The sequence below is a fragment of the Onychomys torridus genome, chromosome 19 (genome assembly GCF_903995425.1).
Source record: "Onychomys torridus chromosome 19, mOncTor1.1, whole genome shotgun sequence".
NCBI classification, from domain to species: Eukaryota; Metazoa; Chordata; class Mammalia; order Rodentia; family Cricetidae; genus Onychomys; species Onychomys torridus.
Genome location: NC_050461.1, coordinates 64,295,412 through 64,313,775, shown reverse-complemented (window position 1 = coordinate 64,313,775; position 18,364 = coordinate 64,295,412). Strand labels below are relative to the sequence as shown.

The following is an 18,364-nucleotide window of genomic DNA, read 5'->3' as shown; positions in this document are numbered from 1 at the left end:
TGATTCTATTTCCTTAGGGGTTATTGGACTATTTAGATGGTTTATCTGGTCTTGATTTAACTTAGGTATGTGGTACCTATCCAGAAAATTATCCATTTCTTTTAGATTTTCCAGTTTTTTGGAGTAGAGGTTTTTGAAGTATGACCTGATGATTTTCTGGATTTCCTCATTGTCTGTTGTTATGTCCCACTTTTCATTTCTGATTTTGTTAATTTGGATGCTCTTTCTGTCTTTTGGTTAGTTTGGATAAGGGCTTGTCTATCTTGTTGATCTTCTCAATGAACTAATTCTTTGTTTCATTAATACTTTGTATTGTTCTCTTTATGTCTATTTTATTGATTTCAGCTCTCAATTTGATAATTTCCTGGCATCTGTTTCTCCTGGGTGACTTTGCTTTTTCCTGTTCAAGAGCTCTCATGTGTGCTGTCAAGTCACTAGCATGGAATTTCTGCAACTTCTTTATGTGGGCATTTAGTGCTATGAATTTCCCTCTTAGCACTGCTTTCATAGTGTCCCATAAGTTTAGGTATGTGGTGTACTCATTTTCATTGATCTCTAGGAAGTCTTTAATTTCTTTCTTTATTTCTTCCTTAACCCATTGGTGATTCAGTTGAGCATTATTCAGTTTCCATGAAATTGTAGGGTTTCTGTAGGTTTTTTTTTTTTGTTGTTGTAATCTAACTTTAAACCATGGTGGTCCGACAGAACACAGGAGGTTATTCCAATTGTTTTGTATTGTTGAGATTTGCTTCGTGGCCAAGTATGTGGTCGATTTTAGAGAAGGTTCCATGGGGTGCTGAGAAGAAGGTATATTCTTTGTTGTTTGGGTGGAATTTTCTGTAGATATCAATTAAGTCCATTTGAGTCATAACCTCAGTTAAGTCCATTATTTCTCTGTTATGTTTCAATTTGGCCCATCTGTCCAGAGGTGAAAGTGGGGTTTTATATGTGATTTAAGCTTTAGTAATGTTTCTTTTACATATGTGGGTGCCCTTGTGTTTTGGGCATAAATGTTCAGATTTGGGACTTCATCTTGGTGCATCTTTCCTGTGATGAATATGTAATGTCCTTCATCATCTCTTTTGATTGATTTTAGTTTGAAGTCCATTTTGCTGGATATTAGGATGGCTACACCAGCTTGCTTCTTAAGACCATTTGATTGGAAAGTCTTTTCCCAGCCTTTTAATCTTAGGAGGTGTCTGTCTTTGAATTTGATGTGTGTTTCTCGTATGCAGCAGAAAGATGGGTCCTGTTTTCGTATCCATTCTGTTAGTCTGTATCTTTTTATAGGTGAATTAAGTCCATTGATCCTAAGGGATATTAATGACCACAGATTGTTCATTCCTGTGATTAGTTTTAATTTTTGGTGGTAGTGTGTATGTAATTCTCTTCTTTGGGGTTTACTGCTGTGTTGTTATCTATTGCCTGTGTTTTCATGGGTGTATCTGCCTTCCTTATGTTGCAATTTTCCTTCTAGTGCTTTCTGTAGGGCTGGGTTTGTGGATAATTATTATTTAAATCTGATTTTGTCTTGGAAGGTCTAGTTCACTCCATCTATGATGATTGAAAGTTTTGCTGGGTATATTAGTCTAGGCTGGCATCCATGGTCTCTTAGTGTCTGCATTATATCTTTCCAGGTCCTTTTGGCTTTCAAAGTCCCCATTGAGAATTTGGGTGTTATGCTGATGGGTTTGCCTTTATAAGTCACTTGGCCTTTTTCCTTTGCTGCTCTTAATATTCTTTCCTTTATTCTGTATGTTTAATTATTATGTGGCTAGGGGACTTTTTTTGGAGCTCCTGTCTGTTTGGTGTTCTATAGGCTTCTTGTATCTTCATAGGCATTTCGTTCTTTAAGTTGGGAAAGTTTTCTTCTATGATCATGTGAAATATATTTTCTGTGCCTTTGTGTTCATATTCTTCTCCTTCCTCTATCCCTATTCATAGGTTTGGTCTTTTCATGGTGTCCCAAATTTCTTCAACATTTTGGGTCATGACTTTGTTGGTTTTAGTGTTTTCTTTGACTGATGAATCTATTTTTCTACCTTATCTTCAACACCAGAGATCCTCTCTTCCATCTCTTGCATTTTGTTGGTTATACTTGCATCTGAAGTTCCTGTTCGTTTACTCAGATTTTCTATTTCCAGGATTCCTTCTGCTAGTGTCTTCTTCATTTTTTTTATTTCCCTCTTCAGGTCTTGGACTTTTTCCCTCTTCTGTTTTGTTGCCTTTTCATGGTTTTCTTTCAGGGACTCATTGTTTTCTTCTGCTTTATTTTTCCTTTCTTCTAGTTTTTTTATAGCATTCTTCCCATTTTTTGTTTGTGTGTTCCTCTACTTTATTTTTCATTTCTTCTATATAAGTCTCTAGCCTCTTCATGATGTTACTTATAAGGTTGTTTTCTTCTGCTTCTTCCATTCTGTGATGTTCAGGTCTAGAAGGGCTAGGTTCTTATGATGCTGTATTGCTCTTTATTTTGTTGTATGTACTTCTGCCTTGATGTTTGCCCATCTCCTCATAGTTTCATTCTTGGTATTATCAGTGTACTTGGTCCAGACAGAGCTGACAGTTTTAGGGAGCCTCTCTCTAGTCCAGATGGAAGCTCTGGGCCAGATGGGAGCTCTGGTCCACATGAGAGTGATGGCCCTATAGGAACCAGGGTCTGGACACTAAGTCTCAGGAAGTCCCTTGGGTCTCCTTATCTTGTCCAGATGGGAGCTCCTCTTGTCCAGATGGGAGTTCCAGGGCAAGATGGAAGCTCTGGTCCAGATGGGAGTTCTGGGGCAGATGGTAGCTGTGGGCTCTCTGGTCCAGATGGGAGTTCCAGGGCAGGATAGAATGCTGGAGGCTGGTTTGTAAGTCTCTGCAAATGCCTGGGGTCTCCGGTGTGTGTGGGGCCAGGGTGTGGAGGTTGTAGGGTTCACCAGAGGGGCTTGGAGAGGGGGATCCTTCCTTGTGGGGATGGGTGGGTTCTGCCCCATTGCCAGAACCTAGGGCCCAGTTGGGCAAGTCTTCCCAGAGTGGCTGGTGTCCAGGGCTGAGACCCAGGTGCAGGCCGCTAGGTGTGACCGCAGATGGGAGTTCTAGGGCAGGATGGATGCTGGGGGCTGGTCTCTGAGTCTCAGGAAGTGGCTTGGGTCTCAGGGAAATGGGTGTGGGGACAGAGTGGGGAGACTGCAGGGTCTGCCTGCAGTCTTGGAAAAGGGGAGCCTTCCCATATGGCCTGCAGAATGGCTGGAAACTGGGGCCAAGTTAGGCAGGTCCTCCCTGGATGGCTGGTGCCCAGGGTGGGATCCAGGGGAGGTTGCCTCTCTGACTATAACCCCAGGAACTCACCTCTGGTCCAGATGGGAATTCTGGGGCCCCTTCTTTGTTTTTTTGAGACAGGGTTTCTCTGTGTAGTTTTTGGTGCCTGTCCTGCATCTGTGTAGTGTTGGAATTAAAGGTATGCACCACGGCTCCCAACTTAGTTTTTTATGTTTTTTTATATACTAGTTCCTCAGTAATGAGTTTTATCTCAGCTCTTCAAAGTCAGTTTCTGCAGTGTGGTTGACTAAGTTATCTAAGCATAGCTTGAGTCTGATAGAAGCAAATACAGTGAAAACTAAGTGGTAGCTGGTGTTAAGAAATAACTTTTTCAGATTTCTTCATGATTACTTTTATGTCTTATACACAGATTTTGCTTTGAATTGTCTGTTTTATTTTGTATTAAAAAGATCATTGGGAGACAAAGACAGTGTCAGTCTATGGAATGGATGTACAGAAGGCTTTAATACAGGAGGAGACAAGTTAATGTCTTCATCTTAGGCAAAGTGTTAGACAATTTTCTATATGACACTGTCTTTTCCCAGGGACATTATGTTAGAAGTAGCCAAATGCTTGTGTACACATAACTCCCAGCAATCAATTGAGATTAAGAATGGTGGCCCTAAGGGATCAGTTGCCATTGGAATATTCATACTGTCTTCTCTTTCCCAAGTATAAAATGATGTTATTCATACTCAAGAAACTTATCTCTTTAAGCTAGTTCTGTTGAAGAGCTATAAGATAAACTCAAACTATTAAAGGTGCAGACAATAGTTGCAATTGTCATTCCAAAGAAGAAATGCAGAAAAATCATTAGCAATCATTATAGAGTGGTACTTATAGTCTCTAAGTCATAACAAATTAAAGTTATGTTGTATACTTTGGAGAAGTAGTAACTCTTTTCTACAGTGCTGAAGATGTCCCTTGTACAGACATGAAACACTGATATGATATATAACTTGATTACTGGTGTAAATATACTATGGATATCTTAATATGAAATAAATTTATTGAATCAAATAAACTTCTTCAAATACAGAATCCTGATACAACTAACTAGTTGTGTGTGGCTACATTAGCTTTTAAATAATGAATCTCTTTTTGGTGAGGAGAGAGTATGTATGCAAACAAGGATGTTCAGTGATTATCTGAGTCATTAAGAGGGTATCAAGTTATGGAATACATGATACTAGATTTTGGGGAAGAATCCAGTTTACTCTGATTATTTGGAGTTAATGTGTTCCAAATCACATGTAACACAAAAGAAAAACATGTAATACAAATACATTTTGAAGCTTTGGGCTGAAAAAGTCATTAAATGTTTGGAAGTTAATAAGCTTTTGTGGGAACTTGAAAGATAATGTAAGAAACAGTGCAGGTGATGGAGGCATGGCTTGTAAAGTTTAAATCATGGTTATTCTTACACTACATTTAATTCTAATCTGTTCTTCTAGACGTATAGGGATGAAGAACTAGTTTATAGGTTCAAGAGACTAGGACCACTGAGGTAAAATCTTTGTTTTTCTGGTCCAATAAATGTTATTTATCTGGGGCCAAGAAATTAAAATGGAGGCATTAAAAAGAGACTCAGAGGTGAGAAATGTTTTGTGAGAACTTATTCAGGATTAGCATCTAGAAGTTGTGGTCCAGAATGGCAAAGTCTTTATTTCATGCTGCTAGCTAAATTTGGTAATGTATAAGATTCTACTACATGTTACTGATTTTGAAGGCATGAAAGGGTCATGGAGAGCAGTTAAAGCCTGGTACAGAGAGAGTGCATATGCACCCTCATAATCAAAAAATTTATGTCATGTTTTTCATTTTACTGACAACAGAATTAGGAGACATTGGACATTGATGAAACCATTGAGATTTTAAAGAGAATTTGGATTTTTCAAATGTCATTTTCAGACTTCTGGACTATTAAAAGTTTGAATGCTTTAATTTATTGTGCTGTTATTAATATGAGAAGTTAGAAATACTTGAGCAAATAAAGTTTATTGGTTCAATATCAATATGATTGTTAGTGAAGTATATAAGTTATTAATTGTGTGGTTTTTTTTTGTCATCTTGACAGAGTCATCTGACAAGAGGAAACCTCAATTGAGAAAATGACACCATCACACATTCTTGATTGATGGTTCATAGCTCAGCATACTGTAGTCAGTGTCATCCTTGGGCACATGATCCTGAATAATATAAAACTGTGGTCTGAGGGAAGCAGATAAAGTGAGTCAGTAATCAGCATTCCCCATGGGCTCTGCTTCAGCTCCTGAGTCTAGGTTCCTGTTTGGAGATCCTTTGCTCAGGTGTTTTCAAACTAAAAATGAGATGGGGTCTGTTTACTGTGCATGGTCTTATGGTGTCTGGTACTATGTTTGCACCTGTGGGTAGGCTATGGGGCAACTCTAGTAGAGCAGTCACTTGAATACACAACCAAAGCCTCAAAGGGAGATCTTTCATTTAACCCTATCCAAACATTAGCTCGCTCTCTCTCTCTCTCTCTCTCTCTCTCTCTCTCTCTCTCTCTTCAGCCACTAGGCAGTTCTGAAACCACACATTTTACTACTGAAAAAAAATTGTGGATAATTGGGCCCCTATAAGCTACCAAGCCAAAAAGAATGTCTCAGAAGACCCTCAAAGTCAAATTCAGAGAATTTCACTAACATCTGTAGTAGGATTCTTAAAAGTTTTTATTAATAAAATCAAACCCAAGGCCAGTTATTGTGGTGAATGCTGGAAGATCAGAGACACAGAACAAGACACAGCTTCCTCACCTCACCACTTCCTCAGTTGGTCATGTTTTCTCAGACTGCAAGCTTCTGAGTCCTCATCCCAATGGCTCTCAGCAAAACTGTGCTGTTCCAAAGCCTGAATGCTTATCCAGCCAAATGCTGAACCAGCCAAACACTTCTAGTTTCTGGTCTTCATGCCTTATATATCGTTCTACTTTCTGCCATCACTCCCTGGGATTAAAGGCTCACTTCTTGGGATTAAAGGGGTGTGTCACCATGCCTGGCTGTTTCTAATGTGGCCTTCAACTCAGAGATCCAGAGGTATTTCTGTCTCTGGAATGCTAGGATTAAAGGTGTGTGCTACCACTGCCCATCCTCATGTTTAATATTGTGGCCATCCTGCTCTTTGACCCCAGATAAATTTATTTTGGGGAACACACAATATTTCAGGGAACACAATGCCACCACAAACATCTCTGGGAGATAGGTCATAAAGACAATTTTCAGGTTGTATTGTGTAATGTATGTGTGTATATATTATACAATAGCAATTATTGAACAAAGAGGTAATTAATTTAAAGTAGAGCACAGGTAAGTTTAAAGGAAAGTTTGGAGGGAGGAATGATAAAGGGGAAATGATGTAATTACAACGTTATCTCAAATATAAACAAAAATACTTAAAAATAATCAAACAGAAACTGTACAACTCAATTTTTCATAATTGTTCTGCTCATGATTTGGTGTGTCTGAACAATTCTACTCATGAGTTTTCTTCCAAAAAGCAATGATGATTGTTTAATGAAGGGTGGTAAGGATAGGGGCAGTATATAGCCATCTCATATGGAAATGGGTCTCAGTAAGAATGGACAAGTACTGGTTAGATGGGAGTGAAGAGAGCTATCCTGGATTTTTTTTTTCCAATATGAAACTGAGAATTGTCCTTTTAAGTTGATGAACGAGCACAGTAACTTCTAGTATAGATTATAACAACACATTTTTTTTTCCTTTCACCCATACTTCAGAAGATATCCCTGAATTCTTGACAAACTCTTTTCTCCTGAGTGCTCTAAACAGGCAGTCATGGGGTGTGGAAACTAATAATTATCTTGATTTTGGGTACTTTGATACATATGATACACATTGATATCTCTGCAAAACATTCAAACATCAGACTTTTATATTCTCCATGATGTCCAAAAAAGGTGTGTCACCCTTCAGAAATCACGAGAAAGTAAGAGCCACTTCAGTCCAACTCTTTGGATATACAGTGAAAACAGTCATAATTGGTTCTGGTAATTAGAAACTGGAAAACTTTCACCAAAGTTCTAGACTCCCAAATCCATAGCTGACATTGGCACATCAGTTGAAGTTGCAAAATTGTGATTCTGGAGGGAGGAGAGGTCACAGTCTCAGGCCTATATCTTAGGCTTGTTTTGCCAACCTTTCCCCCAGGCTTCCAAGAATGGTGTCTCCTCTACACCATGAGCTAAATGTTCTTCATGGAAAAGGAGGCAGATCAGCTTACTATATTTCAGTGTTGGAGATAAAACCATCAGGGATGGAGATTCTGGTAATTATCCATGCCTAAAAAGGTGATTTTGGGGTGGAAACAGATGCAGTGTAGATTTAACCAAAGGAAAGAAAGACTTTCTGGGCTGTGAGATGAGCTAATGAAGAGAAAGATGTTCTGTAATTGTGCTAATCCCTCATGTAAATAATATAATGTGATGAAATCTCTGATCTCATATATGGAAGATTATAAATTGTGCCTGAATCTGTCATTGAAGGTGACATAAGGACAGCAGTAATTAGGTCACTCATTTTCCATCTTCATATCATTTCTATTAATCATTCTATTTTTTTTGTATAGTACACGTAGATGGCCAATGTAGTTTGACAGGAAGCAACTATGATTGCCATGTAGGTTACTTAAGATATCTTGGCTTCAAAAGAGCCACTGCAGTTAGTCAAGCTTTTTGGTTGATAGTCCCGAAGCCAGTCTGGAACAAAAAGAAAGATTCAAATTATCTATCTGTAACATATTAGCTTACTTAAAGTAGGTGCTCACAATAAAGGCCTATTGTGAACAGTAACAGCAGATAGACCATATATTGAAGTATTCTTAAAATGGTCGACCCTGCCACAATGCCTATGAATTTGTCCATGTCTTCTAAGAAGTCTTACTACCTCTGAAGAAAGCCATACTTCTGGGTTTCCATAGCCCTGTGCACCTAATGTAGAGGCTGCTTCCTGTAGCTAGAATTTTCCCACAGTGAGGACAAATCTCTCTCACTCACCAGGCCCATTGATGCTCAGACCCAACCAAGTAAACACACAGAAACTTATATTGCTTACAAAGTGTATGGCCGTGGCAGGCTTCTTGCTATCTAGTTCTTATACCTTAAATTAACCCATTTCTGTTAGTCTATAAGTTGCCATGTGGCTTGTGGCTTACCAGTACATCTTGCTTGTCATGGCAGCAGCTGGTAGTCTTTCTCCCTCAGCCTTCCATTTCCCACATTTCTCCTCCTCCTTGTCCTGCCTACCCTATCCTTCCTGCCTGGCTACTGGCCAATCAGCACTTTATTTACTTTAACCAATCAGAGCAACAAATTTGACATACAGAACATCCCACAGCACTTCCCTTTTCTTTTTTTCAAAAAGCAAGGTTTTAACTTTTATATAGTAAAATTTCAGATAACAAAACAATTATCAAGCAAGAATTACAGTTATAATATTAAAGAAGATATCCTATCTGATATTTGTGAGTCTAAGGTTTTATGTCTAACTTATCTTTTATCATAACTGAGGAAATTATAACTATCTCTAATTTTCAACTACATCAAAGACCTCAGAAGGATATAATACTACTTGAGAAATGGAAGAAGGATGCAAGCAACTTTCGGGAGTCTTGCAGGGTAGACAGAGACAGCTGGCAGCCTGGACAGTCACCTAATGTTCCTTTGTAAAGTTGGGGCATCTGTCTTCAGCCCACAGGGCTAGAGTCTCTCAGTCATTTCTCTCTGTGTCCTGTAGAATGTCTCGCAGTTTCCTCTATGAAGCAGGAACCTGAAGGACCATTTTGTCAAGCAAAGTTCAGTGGTCACCTTTCTATGGGTCCTGCATGTCCAGTCAATCAAGCAGTCCAGGCAAGAAGTTCCTTGCCCAAATGGTTATTTTTGCCAAGGTGAAAATAAACTCCAAATGAAGTGTCTTCGATGTCCATCCTCCTCTCTGAAGTAAATCAGTGCTGCCAGGAGCAGACATGTCTCACTGTCCAGAAAGTCTAAATTTTTAAAATATTTTAAATGCCATATTCTGTAGACCTTTGAAGTATTTGAAGATTACCTATCTATCTGAAATATATCTATGTATACCTAGAAGACTTAACTAACATGGTTATGAGTATGATTATCATAGATGACTAATTATTAATTATCCATTATAATTTTAAATGAGCTGTACAAACATAATACCTTAAACAAGAGTAGAAATACACACACAGTATAACAAAACTAACTTTAAGTTTGTATCAATAGACTAAAATCTATACCAATGTAAAACATTTTAAACAAGTTGTTGTTCTTTAAAAGTAAGTTCATTAATCTACCCTTTCATCCTATTGTATCTATATCAGCTTCCACAACACCCCTGCCTGCTTCCAATGCTTCATCTATAATACTGGGTGCTCTTAGTGAAAGCTTGTGAACGAGGCTTGCCATCTTCCTTTTCACAACAAGCAAGACCCACCTCACTGAGAAGGTATTGTAGCTCTTGGCAGGAAATAACTGTGTTTGAGTTCTAACATACTCATGTAAGGATAAGGATAAGCAGGTATTGGGAGAAGGACACTGGTATACACACCTTAAGAACATGCTGTCAAGGGGTTAGGCACATGGTTGAAATAGGATTATGGCATCCAGTAGCCAGTTCATTGTTTTTCAATTTCCAAATTAAGTAATTGGCTGCACATTTCTAAAGCCATGCCTGGGAAGACTTTGGGAGACTTCAGTGATGTTGGGGTATCCTTGAAGCAGTCTATTTGTATTTGTTTGTTATAGCCCATAGTTCTGATAGTATTTAAGATACCCTTCTGTGTCATTCCCAGTACATGCAGGTGTGATGTTTTAAGATGGGGCAGTCTGAGACAGGAATTCCAATTAAGGCTCAAAAGCAATCTGGCAATATGTCTTGTGTTCATGATTTATTCTAAATGGATACTGGTGATGGTTTGTGGAAAGTGGAACATTTATTCATTTCTTTTGGCCATGCAAGATGGTGCAACCACTATAGAAATAATGTTGATGTTCCTCAAAAAGCTGAAAATTTATCTGTCATAATATAGCTATACCACTCTTGGCCATATACCCAAATCATCCTACATAATTGTTAATCTATTTTCATTGTTTTTCTATAATTAACAGCCATATTGAAAAGAAACCTAGATATCCACCAATCAATGAATGAAGGATGAAATGGTGGTACATGTACATAATGGAATATTCAGCTATTAATACAAATTATGAAAATTTCAGGCATGTGAATGGAGCTGGATGCAATCACCCTGAAAGATAAGCAAAGCATGTTTTCTATTCTATGTGGGTGTTAGCATTTAGGATTTAGATATGTGTGCTGTATTTTGAATATCTGCAGTGCTTAGGTATCTGGTAAGAGTCCAAGGAGGAGCAATGGATTTTCCAAAGAAGGAAAAATAATATATATTCTTATGGTGGATTAAAAGGAAATTATAAGGATGACTTGATGGGGAGGGAAATAAGAGGGCAGAATAGTGTACAGAATAGAGAAAAGGATACCTAACACTAAAGACTTTAAAAAGTTAATGAACTTACTTTTAAACATACTAGTGTAATATATATACCATATAATGGGAGAGACAAAGTCTAACTGAGGTCTCAATTTAGAAAAGATACACAAGCTGCCATTGTACAGTCTTTGCTTCCCTCTGATTTTTCACAATCCTGGACTACATTGTCTGAAATTTCTTTGCAATTCTTATTTTACAGGCTCCCACAGAGCAGCCTATAAACTCTAAGCACTCAAAGGCTTTTATAGCCTGAAGTTCCAAACTCTTCCTACAACATTCCACAAAACAAGATGTATAGGTCTGTCATAGCTATATCCCACGAACCCAGTAAGAATTCATTTATTAGATACATTTCTATTGCTGTGATAAAGATATGACCAAAAGCACCTTGGAGAGGGGAAGTCTATTTCATCCTATATTTCCAGGTTGCTATCCATCACTGAGGAACATCAAGAAAGGAACTCAAAGCAAGAACCTAGGGTAGAAACTGAATCAGAAGCTATTGAAGGAATACTGCTTCATGCTTAATCCTAATGGCTTCCTCTCTCTGCTTTCTTCCACAGCCCATGACATTCTGCCCAGGGGTAGCCCCTCCCACAGCAATCATTGATAATGAAAATGCCCCATGTATTTCCTACATGTCAGTTCAATGAAAGTATTCTAAATCAATATTTCACTTACACAGATGACCCTGACTTTTGTCAGTTTGACCAAAAAAAAAAATTGAAAGAACAAAATAATCCCAGACATCATATTACACATAGCAAGATTCAAAGCTAACATCTAAATATGGGGAAAAAACTTTCCATGTTCTTATTTCTGTATCTCAGTTACTTCAGACAGAGTGATTGCTTTCAAGTCCATTCAATTTTGGAAATTTTATAATTTTTTCTTAGTGGGAAAATAACATTCCATTTTACAAATGTGTTACATTTTAACTATCCATTCATCAGCTGATGATATACTAAATTTTTTACACTTCTGCAATATTGTAAGAAGAGTAGCAATGAACATGAATGAATAAGTATCTCTGTAGTAGGATACTGTGTCCTTTAGATAAGTTGCTGAAAGTGGCATGCTGGATCATGTAGTGGATGTACTTGTAACCTTTTGAGGAACATCCATACTGTTTTCTAAAGTGACTACACATACATACACTTTGCATGCACAAACATAGTGGAGCACCCTCACCCCCTCACCAATATTTGTGATTTTTTTTTTTTTTTTTTTTTTTTTTTTTTTTTTTTTTTTACTGATCTAGGACATTCAGACCGGAATAAGATGAAATCTCAAAGTAATTTTAATTTGCATTTCTCTGCTGGCTAAGGATGTGAAATAATAATTTCATGTTTCCGAGACATCTGTTTCCCATTGTTTGGGAACTCTCTGTTTAGTTCTATACCCACTGACTTTATAAGTTTCCTGCCACCCATCATTACTTACTTCATTGCAGATATTTTTGCATAATTTGTATACCCATCCATCTTATGATACTTCTGGTGCAACTGCTTTATTCATTCCAAGAAGCTTAGACCTGATCCATGTCATCCTCAGGCATTTGTGGAATGTCCATTATCTCTCATTCATATATTTCATCTACCTGCTCTGCATCAACATGTAATAAAGTATTTTAGGATAAATCTTATTTTATCTATGCCAAACAACCCCAAGGAAAAATCACTCACTTTTCAGACATTTTTCAAAATTCTTTGAAAGCCCTATGAACACCTACCTGTAAACATAGCACATGAAATATTTATGGGGACTTTAAACACACACAGGATCTCTGTGCTACCCTGCTTCACTCTGTTGTTGTTCATTTGTCTTCCCTTGGATGTCCTTCCTCTCCTACTAGGACCCATTTCTTAAACTTGCACAGAATGAAAAATCCCCCCCCCCCCCACAAACAAATATCTTTTAAATGTTGGAGTGCCACTGTTTTAGGATGAAATGGAAACATCAGTAAGTAGGACACTATTAGAAGAAATGGATCATGGCTGAGTTCTTGCAGGTTAGATTCTGGGCTCCTAACTCCTGTCAGAAATGTAGCACTTTCACAGTAACTCATGAATAAACTCACCTCTTTGCAAATAAGTCCTCCAGTATATCAAGTAACTGCTGTTCATTCTCTCTCTCTCTCTCTCTCTCTCTCTCTCTCTCTCTCTCTCTCTCTCTAATTCTTCTGTGTAGTTTTAGTGCCTGTCCTGGATCTTGCTCTGTAAACCAGGCTGGCCTTGAACTCACAGAGATCTGGCTTTGCCTTCCAAGTTCTGGGATTAAAGGCATGAGCCACCACCACCCAGCTGTCACTCTTCCTATCTTCACTCACCTTCAGACAATTACTGGAGTTGTCACTGACATTGTTGGGAATCTGGGTTGCTAATGGAAACTCCAAGACTTGTTTGGTCTTTATGAAACCAGCTCAGACGTTTCAACCCATAATAAGTATCAAAAGGTGGCAGCATCTTCCACTGAGTGGAAGGTTATATCATTGAGTGTGGAGGAACATAGGAGAAAAGCATTCCTGATTAACCCAGAAAGAGTGCTGAATGGATTGCTGCATACATAGAACAGTGACATGACTTGCTTTAACTGTTACTCTAAATCTCCAGTCACAGCCGTATGAAGATATCTTTACTCTTTCTCAATCACATGTTTTTGCTTAGTCCCATATGATGTATGATTCCAACTTTCATATGTGGTAGAGTGTAACTATGACTGGGCTCATGGTAGACTGTAGCTTGTACCTCTGGAGCAACTGCAGATAAAGTGATCAGGAGCTTATCCATAATAAGAGATTGTGGCACTGAGGTGCTGGAACGGATGTGAACTGAGCAAGGAATTTTGTGTTGAAAGTTTATGGCTTAAATAGTAGATGTGATCGTATAGTCTTGTGGAAGTGGAGGTTAATTTCCATAGAATATATATTATATGTAGAGAACATTCTGGATGTTATGTATCAGAATACCTGATGACAAACTTTGGGATAATTAGTTGAAAACATACTGAACATGTACTCCTCAAGGCAGCCTGGACCCAAGAAAGGCTGTGAAATGTTTCACATAAAGGGTGAAAAGGCCTAGATGCCAAGAGTTTTGATAGAACTGTATGAAAGTTCCATCAGTGGAAGAAACCTGATTAATCCTTAAGGTTTGCTTCATACAGAAAAATGTTTTCCCCAAAGAATTTCTGTATTGTTTGCTGTTTCAAAAATCAGATTCTGAAAAAGCATGCAATTTAAGTTGTAAATTAATTAGTAAACTAATTGTAAATTAGTTGTAATAATATTAGAGGATTCTGTATCATTTTTCAAGAGGGCCGAGAAAAAGGGGCTGATTGACTCATAAGTACAAAGGGGCTCAAAGTGGGAAATGACAAGGATATAATGACTGTGATTTTCATCAGCCACCAATTTTGACCAGACAATAGAGCACTGCAGAAATGTGAGATGGTAGAGAGGGTATAAAAAGCCAGAAAGGTGAACACTCGGACAAGGATGTTCTTGGTGGCTATAGACTCTGTGGAGTTATTGTGGAAAGCTGCAGTACTTCGAATGTGCTGAACTCGCTGTTTGTGCCTATACAAAATGACAATCATTGAACTGCTGGACCAGGTGATGAGGACAGAAAATATAAGTTCAGGGAACACAGAAAACGCTATATATAAGGAGACTGTGATTTTGTCATGACCTGCATCAGTATAGTGTTCAAAATCTATCTCTTTTGTTATGTTTTTCATTCTTAATTTTATGGACATGTACAAAGGGAAAAGAACATTTACCATGATGTACAAGACCCAGGAGAGAGAAATGTAGACACCAATGTCCTTGGGAGACTTGGCTCTAGGATTATTCCAACAAGAGTTTCTAGGGCTGATGAGGGTGGCCTGGAAGACACTCAAGAGATAGAATGTAGTGACAGACATGCTCCTGAAAACTCTTAGCACATATATAAAAAGTTGATAACTCCAATCATTGAAGAACTGTTTCAACCCAAATGCTGTCATTGTGTTTCCCGTTCCTTTAGAGAGAATGATCAAGAAGTTAACTGTGATCAGATGCATGAGAATTAAATCCAAGGGCTTTACCCTGTGTTTCTTGAAATAAATAACTAGGTAGTAGGAAAGAAAAGACATATTTCCCAGAATTCCAACTATATTCTCTATCAAGAATATTATTCCTATTCCCAAATTCCTGGAGTCCATTTTGTTACTGAGCAAAATTCACTTCAAATTATGCAAGCAGACCTTCTCAGAGAAAAAAAATTGTATTTAAGATGTCCTGTGTGACTGATGTCACAAATGCACAAGAATCACATTAAAGACTAAAAACCCAAGTGTTCTGTACAACATGATCTTGTCCACACAACCTCTCACAGTTGTTTTTACACCAATTATAGTCGTCAGTAAGAACTGCTGATGGCTTCAAATCCACATATTTGTGGGGCAAATTTCCATTTTGTTCCTCAAAAAAGTCTGCCCTAAGAATAGGGGAAAGTTGTCCTGATAGAAGCAATGACCAGCGAGTTCAAAATGAAAGAATGCTCAATTTTACAAGTCCACCCATATTGGAGAAACAGTTTTTTCTTTTCCTCTTCTCCAAGGAAGAAATCCATTGTTAATGCATTTCCCATGTTATTATTAACATTAAAACCGAAGAATTACAACAGGAAAAAGAATATCTTTTTATTCTTTGATAATTAGGTTTATAATGTAGCACTAACCATCATCTGAAAGTGATGAATTAGATAATGTTATATTTAAGAGATAACTCTTAAATTCTACCCCTTACACATATACATGGAACAAGGGTGGTGCAGAGTTAAGATGTGGAGAGAGGAGAGACACATTCTACAAAAAGAATTGCTATCTAACACAATGGAGAGGAAACAGGTGAATGACTCTAACACAAATTAGTTAGAAGGAGGCAATACTATATAAATGATATATAGGGGGAAGAATGCCCAGTGTTCCTATGTGATCTATTATCTGATGTATCATTCAGCAGTAGAAATGTGAAGCACACATCATAAGAAACACTAGCTCTTGGTAAGCATGCAGATGAAACAAGAATTCTGGCTATGATGTTCATGTTACTTCACACAATTTCCCAAATAAGAGCCTGAGAATATGCAAAACAGGTGTATACCTTCATGTAGAAAACTTAGCTTTTACAGACTAAATGAGCCTTCATAGATAATGCTCAGCATCTACATCTAATGATTGGCTTGAAGGCAAATAAATACAAACCTGTACTTTAGCAGAACAGCAATTGACTGATGTTTATGCAATGATATCCTATACAACAATGTAAATGCAATCAGAAGTGCATTGACAACACTCACATGCACTAAAATACACTTTGAAAAGACATCTTGGGCTAAAATTCAAATTATGCAAAGACCAAAACATGAAGCAGTGTTCTAGTCTTTCAATGCTTAACACAGACATGAACCAACCTCTAATAATTTAAACTCATGCACATAACCAAATAGAGCTCTAGTTTTGATACGATGACTAAAATCAAAAGGAAGCTAGTTAATGAAATCTTTTTCTATTGATTGCATGTGTCTTCAGATAGGCTCTTTTTTCAATAATGTAAAGCTGACCTGGAATGTACAATAATCTTACTGCTTCACTCCATGGATTGCTGGTATTGACACCATGCCAATGTTCAGTTACCCGATAGATGTGGGACATAGTGAGGTGACTGTCATTTATGATCTGTGTAGATATAAACAAATACACAAATTCAATGAATTATCTGTTTTAACACAAGAGATGCCAAAATCTTGAAGATACCTTGAAGGCAATGTATAGCAATGGAATGCACTCTGTGTTGGAGAATCTTCCATAAGGACCAGAACCCCCAGTCACTGAAGAGAAAGAAGGAATGATACAAAGAAAAGAGAAAATATCTGGGATTTCATCTTCACCATATGATCAGGAGTGACCAATGGAGACAGTTAAGCTGTTGCAGTTCTTCCCTTAGGAGAATGAACACTCGAGTTCAATCTCTAAAATTTATATAAAAATCTGGGGTTGGGAGCTCATAGTTATAATTCAAACAGTAGGTAATGGGCAGAATCAGTTATATTTCTGTGTCAGGCTGACAGGAAAGCATAGAATTACCTGAGAATTTCAGATGAGTGAGAGGTTCTAACTCAAAAAGAACAAGATAAAAAATGTCTGAGGAACTACAATGTAAGTTTTGATCTTCCCCACATTCTCCCATAAGTTCATGTTCTGCTCTCCTGAACACAAGAGAGCTCTTTTCACACAGAAACAGAGGTAGATGTACACAATAAGACATTAGGTTATAATTAATTTCCATTTAAAACCCTTATTTACTAATGACCTGGTCAAGTCAAATTACTAGTAATATATCAGAACTTATGAACAACTTCCAAATATAAAAACACATAAACATAGAATTTAAAAAAAATGAAATCTTATATATTGTGTAATGGAAGGTCAAGGGGTAAATATGGCATGAGTTATTGTTGTAACCTAAGTTTAAGCTCTTGCCTGATGTGTATGAGGCTCTAAATTCTAGAAACTTCAGCAATGAAATGGGGGAAAAGCCATCATGAGATTGCAGTGACCTCAGAATATTATGAAATGAGGGAAAATGACAGAAATTGCATGTGCGCTAGGCCAGAATTTTGAAAGACTCATACTGACATTGCCATCTTTACTTTAACATAGTGTTTCCAAATTCAAGATGGAAAACAGGGACTGCTAGGAAGACAAGGTCTTGCCCAGTCACTGCCTAGAAGCTTTCCCTCCAAACAGGGTTAGATCCTGGCTCCTTCCTAGGATTAGATGATTTTCTTAGTTCCATTTCTAAGGTCTATTTATAAACACAAAGTCATTTTCCAAAATTTGTAATTGTCATACTGCAAAATTATACTGTGATTCATGCATACAATTAATGGAAATCTGAATGATGCAATTAACATAATCCTGAAGCACCTTGGAAATCAGATTTTATTAGGTTTCATAGTTTTCAACAGACAGTCTGAAAGCGGATTTAGTTACACTTTTCCTGCATCAAGAATAAGAATAAGTTCAGGGACAATATCTTTTCCTTATTAACTTAGCCTATATCCCAGAAAGTCTCCCTGTCTCTTGACTGAATCTCTAATGTTCTGTCTCTACCAAGAATCAATTTAAAGAGGTGTGTACTTACCATACCTCTCTTCCTGGCTTTCTTTGTCTTTGAGGATGAAAACAATATGCTCCACTGACTTTTCCCTCTGTAGAATCTTCAGCTCAGTGTATAACTCCTCACATGACAGCCAATACTATGGATGAGAGAGAGAGTTCAACCCTAAGATAATGGTTCATAGATCTGTGACCTCAACTCCCTTCAGAAATGCAATTTTTATCTCAGCCACAGTCATGATGACAGAGCTAGCTTTGGGAGCCAAGAACTTTCCCATAATTTTCCAGTTGATAATTATCAAAGACACCAATAAGTTCCTTGTGTGCAAGTGTATCC

At 37.6% G+C, this 18,364-nt stretch overlaps 1 protein-coding gene across 1 annotated transcript; it reads right to left on the bottom strand.

Annotated features, from left to right (window-relative positions):
• Positions 1 to 14,172: 14,172 nt before the first annotated feature.
• On the bottom strand, positions 14,173 to 15,087 carry LOC118570334 (vomeronasal type-1 receptor 4-like). Its single transcript, XM_036168717.1, has one exon. The coding sequence runs from the start codon at positions 15,064 to 15,066 to the stop codon at positions 14,173 to 14,175; it is 894 nt and encodes a 297-aa protein (XP_036024610.1). The 5' UTR covers positions 15,067 to 15,087.
• Between the last annotated feature and the right edge of the window lie 3,277 nt (positions 15,088 to 18,364).

Bases quoted from the DNA above. Each gene is read 5' to 3' on its own strand.
- LOC118570334 (XM_036168717.1), bottom strand. From the start codon at position 15,066: ATGGACTCCAGGAATTTGGGAATAGGAATAATATTCTTGATAGAGAAT.